Source organism: Dendrobates tinctorius, unplaced genomic scaffold (genome assembly GCF_039654945.1).
Source record: "Dendrobates tinctorius isolate UK_male_01 unplaced genomic scaffold, ASM3965494v1 ptg000028l, whole genome shotgun sequence".
Taxonomy (NCBI): domain Eukaryota; kingdom Metazoa; phylum Chordata; class Amphibia; order Anura; family Dendrobatidae; genus Dendrobates; species Dendrobates tinctorius.
Window position 1 is genome coordinate 96,575,207 of NW_027361696.1, and position 12,967 is coordinate 96,588,173.

General features: G+C 45.6%; 1 protein-coding gene across 2 annotated transcripts in view; it reads right to left on the minus strand.

Annotated features, from left to right (window-relative positions):
• Positions 1-275: 275 nt before the first annotated feature.
• The window catches only part of LOC141085649 (sulfotransferase 2B1-like), a 201,801-nt gene continuing 189,109 nt past the window's right edge, over positions 276-12,967 (minus strand). For both annotated transcript variants that reach the window (XM_073571195.1, XM_073571194.1), the window contains one exon: positions 276-1,178. In XM_073571195.1, the coding sequence (XP_073427296.1) occupies positions 1,060-1,178 (119 nt within the window). In that variant the 3' untranslated portion in view covers positions 276-1,059. The remainder of the gene's footprint in view (positions 1,179-12,967) is intronic.

Consider the following 12,967-nt stretch of genomic DNA (forward strand, 5'->3'; position numbering starts at 1 on the left):
TCCGTGACATCAGGTTTAGTGACTTTCTTTTGCTAATTCTTTTTATTTATAGATTATACACAAACCTGTATGCGGTGGGATTCTGAGAACCACGAGTTACCTCCTTCAATCTGATCCAATTTGATATTATACTATAGACGGGCTATATAATGAAATAACACATGACTGCCGGATCGGACTTTGTTATTGTATGCACAGATCAATCATGTGCCATCACTGTTGTATTTGCATTACATGAAAAAAAACAGAGAAAATAAACATTAAAAGTTCCCATCTATGTCATCAACTGTTTTATTCTGTAAAACATTTTCCATTTAATTAAAAGAAAGCTAAAGCCTTTTATTTATTTTATGTCATATGACAATTAAAAGCACAGCAAGGAAAATCAACCTTCCTTTTTATTTATTTTTTGGCCAATTTTCCCCATAATGGCTTTTAGTTATATTTAGAAACCTGAAGACTAAGTGGTAAGGCCATGTGCACACGATGCAGATTTGCAGCGGATCCGCAGCGGATTTTACCGCGCAGAAACATTGCATATCCGCATTGTGATGTACAGTAGCCTTAAAATCAATGAAAAAAAAAAACGCTGTGCAGACGCTGCGGATTTTTCCGCGCGGTTTTCCTGCGGTACAAAATCCGCAGCATGTCACTTGTTTTGTGTGGTTTTCCACCTCCCCTGTCTCCAAATCCGCAGGGGGGAGTCCGCAGTGGAAAACCGCAAGGAAACCGCAGGAAAAATGGAAGAAATCCGCAGGATAAATGCAGGTCATTTGACCTGCGGATTTCTTCCATTCTGCACGGAAAAATCCGCAGGGCAAAAAACTCCGTCTGCACTCAGCCTAAATGTCATCACATCAGGGCAATAATAGCAAACAGGATAAATCCACAAATCACCTCCAGGCAACTAAAGAAAAACCCCAGATACATTTATTGGTTAATACAATTGCCAATTATTTTTATAGACTGTGACTTTATGGACATTGATAACCCTGAGTAAGCCATATCAATCAATCCTCCAAACACTTCTTGCTTTATATAGGGAATGAGGTGATGACTTTATGAAGATTCCTCAAAGAAAAATTTCTCATTGACATCCTTCATTTTTTCTTCATAGATTTTATCGAAATATTCACTTTGAGCCACTGTAAATTGGTTCTTCCAATCACCGGCTATACCTATAAAAACAAGAGTGGAATTATAGGAACATCACATGCTGGGTGAAACACTTGTCGAGTGGCAGTAGATCTTTACCAGTGTGCCAGAATAACTTTAGGCTCTGTGAGTTATGAGATGTTGTAATGTGACTTCACTGAGGACTGAAACATGTGCATTGTACTGGCAAATGTTTGCGTATGAAAGTTCGTTAGTCAATTTTCCCACAACAAGCTGCCATAGAACTGCTGGGAGGAATCTCCCCACTCAGTGCACACTCTTCCTGTGACCTGGTACAAACCAGTTCAGTCCTGTCTAGTCAAAGCAGTGGAACGAAGCAGCACTACTCCCTGAAGTTCTATTCTAATCCATGCTGATGGGACATCTTTTTTGCATAGTCACCACCACTAGAAATGGGATGTTTCATGCAGTCAGGAGAGATGAGGCTGAACAAGGGCAGGAAACAGTTCAACATGAATTCCACACCACACATTGTCTGCTTTTCCCCATGCAATACTGAACAGCACAGTAGTGCCGAAAACAATGAGTAGATCCATTCTACTAGTGTGTCTCCACGGGAAGCCAACCCATGAAAGTCCCTCTATTAGCAAAGTGTTACCTGGATTGTGCTTCCTAGAACAATTCCTCCACTTGCAAGTGAAGAAAACTGTGCTCCAGTCACCCTGAGAGGCCCTAAACCTGTTTCTTCAAAGGCCTCTTTCACACATCAGGTTTTCGCCGTCAGGCGCAATCTGGCTCTTTTGACAAAAACCGGATCCGGCGAAATGCAATGCCCGATCCGGTTTCCCCCCCATTGACTTGCATTTGCGCCGGATCGCGCCGGATGGCCATGCATTTCGTCCGGTTTTCGCCGGATCCGGCAATGTGTCGCAATCTGGCGTCTGGAAAAAACGACAACCCGTAACGTTTTTTGTCTCCGGCGAAAAAGCCGGACCCACCGGATCCGGCGCGTCCGGCTTTTTCACACAATGAAAGTCTATGAGCGCCGCAATGTGCCGAATCCGTTTTTTTGGGTCTGAGCATGCTCAGTAGCTCTGCCCACAGCACACATATAAAACCATGACAGTGGGACCCTCAGCCACACCCAACATGCCACCCAAGACAGGAACCAGGCACAGGAGAAGGCAGGAGACCACTCCAGCACCATCAGCAGCACCACCACCCCAAATGGAGCAAAACGAACATGCTGAACAACAGGAGGGGGTCCACCAGCAGATGAGAGACGGTAATTATCAAATCCCCCATTCCTCAAAACTAGGGCCATGGAATATCAAGATATTCATTGGCCCTTTGTTTCTCTTTATTCAACAGCCGCCCAAGAGATGCAGCAGCAGCAGCACTGGCAGCAGCAGCAGCAGCACCACCCACAGGCATGGAGTCTGGCCAGCAGGAGGACACCACATCTTCTTCTGGGAGCCCTCCCTCGCATCGTCAGTGTTTGACGGTAAGTTTTTATTTCCAAAATCCATCATCTCTGTAATATATGTCTATTCGTTGGCTTTTATTTCAAAACAGGAATCACAAGCTGAAGAGGACCTCCCAGAAGAAGAAGGAAGGGGTGGACAGACACCTGGAGTGGGCTCACAATTGGTAAGTTTTTTTCATCAAACGCAGAAACACAACATCACACTATACACAACACATAGAAAACAATGTACCGCAGACATCACACAGCAAACAAATATGCCAACATCCAAACACATAAATTTTTTTCTTTTCTTCTCTAGTCTTCCCAATCTGGTGCTTGGCCAAGAGGTCCTCGCAGTGCCTCCCAGGGTCGTCGGCGACAGCAACTCGGCGGTCACCAGCGTGTAAGTATAATATTTAAGTTAAATTTTGGTACACTTTTTATTTCATGTCTTAAAGTGTGGTGCCTAATTTTGCTATTTTTCTCTTTTACTTTAACAGCCTTCACAGCATGCTCCCGACTCTGACGGTGAGGATGGAGGAATAGATGTGGACCACCTCATCGATCTCGTCAGAGAAAGGGAGCCGCTATGGAATATGGCTGACCGCCGCCATGCTGACCTGATAGTTACCCGACGGCTCTGGGAGGAAATCTGTTCACTCCTTGTGGACCGCTGGGATGACCTTGATGCTCGGGCCCACATTAAAGAGCGTAAGTATATACAGTACCGGTTGCTTGATGTAAGCCAGTGTTTCCCGAACTCCAGTCCTCATGGTCCCCACGGATCATGTGTTCAGGATTTCTATTTACTATGGAAATCCTGAAAACATGACCCCTGGGGACCATGAGGACTGGAGTTTGGGAAACACTGATGTTGTATACTAACTACTTTGTCCTTTCTCGTTTCAGGGGAGAGAATTGTGAAGCGGTGGCGGTCTGTGAGGGATCGTTTCAAGAAGGAGTTCAATAAAGAGATGCGGGCCCCGAGTGGATCTGGAGGATGCAGGAGCAAGTACAAGTACGCACGAGCCCTGTCGTTCCTCCGGGATACAATGGTCACCAGAAGGTAAATATTACACACCACAAGTAAAAAAAAAATGTTTAGATGTAAAAAAAATTTTTCAGCCAGGGCCATGCCATGTCACTATTTTAATTGTTTTTTTTTCTCTTTATTCCACAGCACGGTGAGCAGCACTCGGGAGTCTGCACGGTTGGACCCTTCTGAGGCGATCCCTGAGGAGACCGGCACCGAGGGACACTTTGACTGCCCCGGTACATCTGCACCTTCCCAGCCTTCCCACCCATTAGTCCCATCTGTCCCATCCACCAGCGCAGGAGCATCGTGGCTGACAACATTACATGGAGCTGCTGGTGAGGAGATCGCTTTCCCTTTACCCCACCATTCTGCCCCTGCCACCTCTAGTACACCTGCGGGTACTGGGCGGCAGCGGCAGAGGGGTCAGGAAAAGACTTATGCGCCAGAGTTCTTGCATCTGAATGCATCTTTCCAGAACTGTCTAAAAGTCTTGTCAGAGCAAATCTCCACAGGCTTTCAGCAGATCAACTCCAGCATTCTGGAGGTGAAGACACTCCTGCAAACCATGCATTCAGAAGCAAGATCTTCACCAAACCACACCTTTTTCAGGTCTGTTGTGGAGTGCATGGAAACGCTCTCTCCTAGCCAGCAGATGCATGTAATGCATTCGTGCCACGGTGCTCTCCAGCACGTTACCTCCCAACCTCCTCCTCCCACCCCAGTAGTTCCTCCACCTACACCCCTCCAGCCACTTTCCATTCTCCCCCTCCTATTACATACCAGCCACCTCCCCAGTACCAGCAACCTCCCCAGTACCAGCAACCTCCCCAATACCAGACATCTCATCTCCCCACTTCCAGCAACCTGCCCCATACCAAACTCCTTCCCCGTACCAAACTCCTTCCCCATACCACTTTCCATCCACATCATCTGCTCCTACAGTCCCTGCCCAACCCTCCACTCCATCACCCATCACCTCTTCTGCCTCCCACATGTCCACCCATTCTCTAGCTTTTTCCACACCTTCAACTTATAACTGTTCCTTCCCCACCATGATAAAAGTATTCTAAAAAAAAAAATTTTCAATAAAAGTTTAATTATTGTTTTACACTGGTTGTCTGTCATTTCTTTCTGCGGCGAAATATGGTAAAAAAAAGGTTAAATACAGGGTATTTAAAAGGTAAAAAGGTTCTCAAAACCAGGTATATAACTGTAGGTAAAAGGTAAATAAATTTTACCTTTTTGCCACAGTTGTGTTCCTGGTTGTGTTTGAAGCAAACTATTTCACCAAAAAAGTTGTGTATCTTGTTGGTGATTTCCTAACAATGTACACAACTTTTGTTAAAAGGTGAAATACTTTGCATAAAACACAACCTGTGGCTTAAATATAAAAATAGTTAAACCAGGACAAGATAGCCAACTTTGGTTGGCAAAGGTATATACTGTTGGTACAGAAGGTACACAAGTTTGGTTAGGGCACAAATCTTTTCACACTCTGTCATCCTGCCAGTCTATTCTGCCTTGAGGCGACATAAAGTATTGTGCAAAATTGTCCCTCATTACTGAAACCGTCACAGAACTTCTAGTGGTAATGTTCTGGTAATCTTGCAAGGTGGTTTCTTCAGAGGTGTCCTCATTGGAAATGGGTTCCTTGCAGATAACAAAATTGTGGAGTACCACGCAAGCTTTGATCACTTCGTCCACAGTTTCTGTCTTGAGGTTGATCGCAGTCAATAGGACCCGCCATTTGGCTGTCAGAATACCAAAGGTACATTCAACCATTCTTCTTGCTCTTGTGAGGCGGTAATTAAAAATGCATTTTGTTCTTGACAATCCTCTGCTACCGTACTGTTTCAAAAGGTGTTCTGACAGCTGGAAGGCTTCATCCCCTACACAAACAAATGGCATAGGTGGACCAGATGTTTGCGGCAGCGGTCTAGGGGATGGGAACTGGAAGGTGTTTCCATACAGTTTACGCCCCATGGCAGACAGTTTGAAAACTTGAGAGTCATTTGAGCGAACATAGGCCCCAATATCAACAGCAATAAATTTGTATTCCGCGTCAGCGATGGCCATGAGGACAATTGAAAAATATTTCTTGTAATTGAAATATTCCGATCCCGATCCAGCTGGCTTTACAATGCGGATATGTTTCCCGTCCACAGCGCCCAAGCAGTTCGGAAACTGACATATCTGTAGAAACTTTTCAGAAATTTCAATCCACCTCTCTGTTGTGGGCCCTAGTAAAAACTCTTCAGCTAAGGAGTCCCACAGTGCACGGCATGTGTGCTTCACTATTCCAGATATGGTGGAAATCCCGAGTCTGTACTGGAAATGCAGTGACAAAAGGGATTCTCCAGTTGCAAGAAATCTGTGGGGAATTAAAAAAACAATCAATTAGTTTAAAATAACAGCATTACATACCAAAACTCAGCTATAACACTTGGAGATACAAACTACCACCAACAAGATTGCAGTGAAAGTGTGCTCTGAAGCAAGCATATCCAATAAATGTGGCTTACCATAAAGTCACCATCAGACACTCTGCGGGTGATACAGAGAAGCGGCAATAGGTGTCCGATTTTCTTATGAGGTGTGCAATGCGCTCCACCAAGTAATCAAAATTCTCCATTTTCATCCGAACATATCCAAAAAATTTCTCCGGGTTTCGTCTAAGGTCCATGCAGAGTGTAGAATAGACACCACGCGTCATTCTCTTGGCTGTGATGGGGTGGATCCACAAACGTCGTCTACGATGCCTGATACGCTGCTGTCTCGCTCTCTCCTTCTCCAGAACAATCACCCTCAAACATTTCGCCTCCGCTGTAAAATCCGCCAAATTCTTCAAAATATTTCCAATCACAACATCCATCTTCGCTAGTCACTTGCTCTTCTCTCCAACCTGCACTTTCTCCTCTACAACCTGTCAAAGAAGGGCTGTAGGAACATGGTATATATAGTTTTTCAGTAGCCAATCCCGTTCGGAAGGCCACAAGGGTCAATTTTAAAAACCGGATCCGGCGTAATCCGTCAAAAAATGGATCGAAAACCGGATGAGACGGATCCGGTTTTGGCTGTCATGCGCAAGACGGATCCGGTAGAAAACCGGATCCGTCACATCAGGTTCTACAAAACATTTGCCGGATCCGGCGCTCCGGCACGACGCCGGAACGCGCCTGACGGCGAAAACCTGATGTGTGAAAGTAGCCAAAAGGAGATGAAACCTTCTCTCATACACAAAACAAAGAATGTATCCTATTGTGTGAACTACATCTAATGACCTGTTATTTCATTCAGTAAAGAAGTGTTATGTTTGCAAGTTCACAAATGTGTCTGGTTGCTTCCAATCACATTAACATCACGGAAGTTCCAACACCTTCACCCAGACATTACCTCTGTAGGAACGCCCCAAGTGGGCCCTATACTATTTCCATAAGTGTCACCTCCTGCTACTGGCAATTGTTTTGAACTTGAGGGAAGTATTTAGGACCCATTGCAGCTACTGTGACATTACCATCTGCTGCCTGTGGTAAAACATGTCCCAGCTGACCCTCAGAATCATCTGGCATCTCCTCTGTGGCTCTCCACCAGGTATGGACTGGGGCTGAAATTCAGCCCTGGCATTTGAAATCACACAGGCCCATGCTGCCCCATCCCCAGGCACCAGATGGGATATATTACTACTATTACCCTGGATGAAAGAAAGCAAAATTTACTACAAGACCAATATTTCAAATGATACCCATGGCTTGCTGGGGAAATTGATGGAGCAAGCGACTTTGTGCTCCATCACAACTCTTAACAGTATGGGTGTATTGAGAACATCGATTCTGTTAACAATGTAGCAGACAAGGTGGCCCATGTTCAGAAAGGCCCTTCTGGCATTTGCCAGATGGCCACACTGATATGATCAAGGCTTCATAATTCCCCAAGTAGAAAGCCTCAACAAGTCATCTATAGACTTCTTTGGAGCTCCATAATGCCTCTATACGCCCCAAATTTACATAGAGGCAAGCAAAGCATTTTATTTTTAAACAGAGTAAATTAGACACAAAAACATGCAGCTGGGTGCAGTATTATTTTTAAGACTTCAGCCTAAAGCTAGTTTCACACTAGCGTTTTGGCCCGCAGCGCACGGCCGACGCTAAGGCAACTTTCACACTTGCGTTTTTTTGCGCTGCGCACCTTGCGCAGTGCAAGCGCACATAAAAGACGCATCATGCGTTTTTGTGCGTGTTTTTTTTTTTAAAATACGCATGCTTTTTTTGCGCTGATGTGCGCATTACCATGTGCACGTCAACGCACCCATAGACTTTAATGGGTGGTTGGGTGAAAAAAACGCATTGAGTGCGCATGCGTTTTTTGGGGGCAAGTCGGACGCTCAGAAAATGCAACAGAGCGCACACTGCAATAAAACGCATGCGTATACAAACGCGTACAAACGCATGTGTATGCGCACCCATGTAAAAAATACGAAAAAAAATGCATGCGTTTTTTTGAGCAAAAAAAGCGCAAAAAAATGCAAGTGTGAAACCAGCCTAAGCCCTGCCCGCCCCCTCCGGTCATCTCCTCTTAGTGTCGCACATCGCTGCATGCGATCTGCACACCCTATCTTTGCCATAGTAGGATTTTGCGTGCGCTGCGCCCTTTTGACGGTGCGCCGATGCAACATGGTGATTTTGGTGCGCTCGGAGCACCATCAAAAGGGCACAGCGCATGCAAAATCCTATTAGCACATGGCCAGCGCACGGTCTGCGCACCCTATGCTAAAGATAGGGTGTGCAGATCGCATGCAGCGATGTGCGACACTAGGAGATGAACGGAGGGGGCGAGCAGGGGGCGGGGCATAGTGGCGGCCGTGTGCTGCGGGCCAAAACGCTAGTGTGAAACTAGCCTACGAGAGGTATTCACATTAGATACGTAAGGACCCATCAGTTTTGAGAACACCTTGACGTTGGTCAATGGGCATTCATGAATTGGCCAAATTATGTGCCAAGTGTCTCATTTTTTCAGAGTATTCAGAAGCAATATTGCTATTCATATTTCATATATTTCACATTGACATGCTTTAGCATGATAGAGTGCAGCTTTTTTTGTATATTTTATGTGGCGGTGGCTGCTCCTAGTTTGCACCTATTCACACTAGCTTAGATGTGCTAGTCAGTCTTTCGTTATTTCTTGTTAGCTCTCTGACCGAACCCTCTGTCCTTCAAAATATGGTGTTTTTTAATTACAGCAGTGAATCACCCTCCCAGGGCTGTGGGGTACTCTGTACCGGGCCGGTATCGCAGAGGGAAGTGTCACAGTAGCGGTGACCCGGTCCGTGGCCCTGGGCGTCCATGTAAAAGGGGTTAAAGCGTGGCTGGTTAAAGTTTATGTGTGGATGATACGTGACGCCACCTGTGGTGCTCGGCAATAAAGGGGTTAAGCCGACGCTATGAACAGATCCTCTGGGACTGATGGTGTGGTGCAGCAATGATGTTGCAGCCCTCCACAGGTAGGGCTGCAGTCCCAGGGCAGAGTAGATGAAGAGGATAGGTGTTGAGGAAGAGGGTGTAGTGTCTGGCACAGAGATGTAGCAGTGCTGGAGAGTTTGCAGGAAGAAGGCAAGGACACAATAGGGTGCAGTTTCTTTTACCTTTACTTTGCTTGGTAAATGCGGTCCATAATTCCAGATTACAGATGGGACAGAGGCTGGCCGGCCTGGAAGCAACTTAGGAATCTATCAGATGGGTTGTGTCGTCTCCTTTCTAGCGCTTATTTGAGGTACATGCTGTACTGTGTTACACTGAAGTTCCTACTTCTTGTTCTCTTTTAGAACTCTCTCGTATGGCAGACAGCTGTAGCCTTCTACTTTATGTCTTCTGGCTCACACGTTGCTGTTGTGCCTCCGAGTCTTATGTGGGAACCGAGCATTTACAGCTTCCTATTCCTCCGGTTTCTGCTGCAGGAACATCAGTATCCATACAACCTTGGAGACCAGGCTCCAGATCATGCGCTATAGCTAGAAGTGAGCTCTGAACTTTGCTCAATCTTCCAGCTCCTCTCCTTACGTCCACAAATGTTGCCCTCCTCACACGAACTCCTAATTTCCCCTTCCCGGCCACCAGAGAGCAGCTTTTCCCCCTAGTTTTGGGTTCAGAGCTCCCTCTGCTGGCCTGGAGTGGAAACTGTGTTGTGTGTTGTGATTAACTGACAGAGAGATCCTTCATTGCTTCCAAGCATGACATCACACTCCCTAGGAGGAAGGTAATGCCACTTTGGTGACCAGTGTCCTGCCAGACTTTTACTTCCCTTTGCACTGCACCAGTTAGCTGCCCAATAAGGATGTTCACTTTTTGGTTTTCAGACAGAGGATACACCTCAAACAAATTGCACAGTCTCTCTTTGAATTCACTCAGGGTATGTGATTCCCCTGAGTACTGCGGTAACCAGGCTGCTTCCGGAATATAGGGCATGGACAGCGGCATTATGGGGACTGATGCGGTGGGTGCTGATTCTTGCAGTGCTCTGGAGGCAGCGCTTGCTGCTGGATTCTGTGGTGCCATTGGAGCTGCAGCTGCGCTTGCCCCTGCATCCTGCGGCGCTGTGGGGGGTCATGTCACACAGGAGAGGGGTAGGGACTCCCAAACCATGCTTAGCAAGGAAAAACAACACCCCTCTCCTGTGTGACATGCACATAAATGAGCTGTCTTACACCACAAGCCCATATACTAGGAGGCGCCTGTCTGTATCCTGTTCATTTAGACACTGTTCACATGTTCAGGTTTTAAATACATTAGATAGGGACTGCTTCGTGAAGGGTTACCGTGACGTGGAGAAGCGGCTTGGTAAACATTTTTTGCAAAAAACGTATCGACTAAATACCCTGTATTTGTTATACAGCACTTGCTGATTACTGTCATGTTTTTTACTGCAGAGTATTTTTGCAAATTTGTCATTTTGTGTTCTCTTGTGTTTCAGCCATTGGGTGGTGTGAGCATTGTCTTACTGACTTGTTCACACTTGTGCATGTCACATATGTTTTTAATCAGTTTTTCCTTGCTAAGCATGGTTTGGGAGACCCCACCCCTCTCCTGTGTGACATGCACATAAATGAGCTGTCTTACACCACAAGCCCATACTGGGGGGCGCCTGTCTGTATCCTGTTCATTTAGACACTGTTCACATGTTCAGGTTTTAAATACATTAGATAGGGACTGCTTCGTGAAGGGTTACCGTGACATGGTGAAGCGTCTTGGTTTACGTTTTTTGAAAAAAACGTATCAACTAAATACGCTGTATTTGTTATACAGCACTTGCTGATTACTGTCATGTTTTTTACTGCAGAGTATTTTTGCAAATTTGTCATTTTGTGTTCTCTTGTTATGTTTCAGCCATTGGGTGGTGTGAGCATTGTCTTACTGACATGTCACATATGTTTTTAATCCGCTTTTCCTTGCTAAGCATGGTTTGGGAGACCCCACCCCTCTCCTGTGTGACATGCACATAAATGAGCTGTCTTACACCACAAGCCCATATACTAGGAGGCGCCTATCTGTATCCTGTCCATTTAGACACTGTTCACATGTTCAGGTTTTAAATACATTAGATAGGGACTGCTTCGTGAAGGGTTACCGTGACATGGTGAAGCGTCTTGGATTACGTTTTTTGCAAAAAACGTATCAACTAAATACGCTGTATTTGTTATACAGCACTTGCTGATTACTGTCATGTTTTTTACTGCAGAGTATTTTTGCAAATTTGTCATTTTGTGTTCTCTTGTTATGTTTCAGCCATTGGGTGGTGTGAGCATTGTCTTACTGACTTGTTCACACTTGTGCATGTCACATATGTTTTTAATCCGCTTTTCCTTGCTAAGCATGGTTTGGGAGACCCCACCCCTCTCCTGTGTGACATGCACATAAATGAGCTGTCTTACACCACAAGCCCATATACTAGGAGGCGCCTATCTGTATCCTGTCCATTTAGACACTGTTCACATGTTCAGGTTTTAAATACATTAGATAGGGACTGCTTTGTGAAGGGTTACCGTGACGTGGTGAAGCGGCTTGGTATACATTTTTTGCAAAAAAACGTATCGACTAAATACCCTGTATTTGTTATACAGCACTTGCTGATTACAACCACAAGATTTGGCACAGTCACACGTCTGGACCCCGAGAGTGTCCTAAGCTATGTTGTGAGGTGAAATTTTAACCCCGCGCATTCAAATTCACCAAACAATTTTGCCCCTATCTACATAATGGGGAAAAAGTGTGTGCGTGTCAAGCCTCGCCCCTCATTATGATGTCATAATGCCCCTATCTACATAATGGGTAAAAAGTGTGTGCGTATCAAGCCCCGCCCCTCATTATGATGTCATAATGGTTGCCATGGCGACGCTGACTCATCATAGGTTGCAAGCCCCGCCGCTCATTATGATGTCATAATGGTTGACTATGGGATGGAGGATGTGTGATGGGTATATGGGCACTGGACTATGGGATGGAGGATATGTATGACGGGTATATGGGCACGGGACTATGGGATGGCGGATATGTATGATGGGTATATGGGCATGGGACTATGAGATGAAGGATGTGTGAGGGGTATATGGGCACTCGACTATGGGATGGCGAATATGTATGATGGGTATATGGGCATGGGACTATGGGATGAAGAATATGTATGATGGGTATATGGGCATGGGACTATGGGATGGAGGATATGTATGATGGGTATATGGGCACGGGCCTATGGGATGGTGGATATGTATGATGGGTGTATGGGCACGGGACTATGGGATGGAGTATAATTATAATTTGTTATAACTAACCACAGTTAGTTACTATGCCCGGGCAGCACCAAACAATTTTGCCCCGCCCCTCATTATGATGTCATAATGCCCCTATCTACATACTGGGGAAAAAGTTTGTGCGTATCAAGGCCCACCCCTCATTATGATGTCACAATGGTTGCCATGGTGATGCTGATATCATAGGTTGCAAGCCCCGCCGCCGCTCATTATGATATCATAATGGTTGACTATGAGATGAAGGATGTGTGATGGGCATATGGGCACTCGACTATGGGTTGGCGAATATGTATGATGGGTATATGGGCATGGGACTATGGGATGGAGGATGTGTGATGGGTATATGGGCATGGGACTATGGGATGGAGGATATGTATGATGGGTATATGGGCACGGGACTATCGGATGGCGGATATGTATGATGATTATATGGGCATGGGACTATGGGATGGCGGATATGTATGATGGGTATATGGGCATGGGACTATGGGATGGAGGATGTGTGATGGGTATATGGGCACTGGACTATGCAATGGAGGATATGTATGAC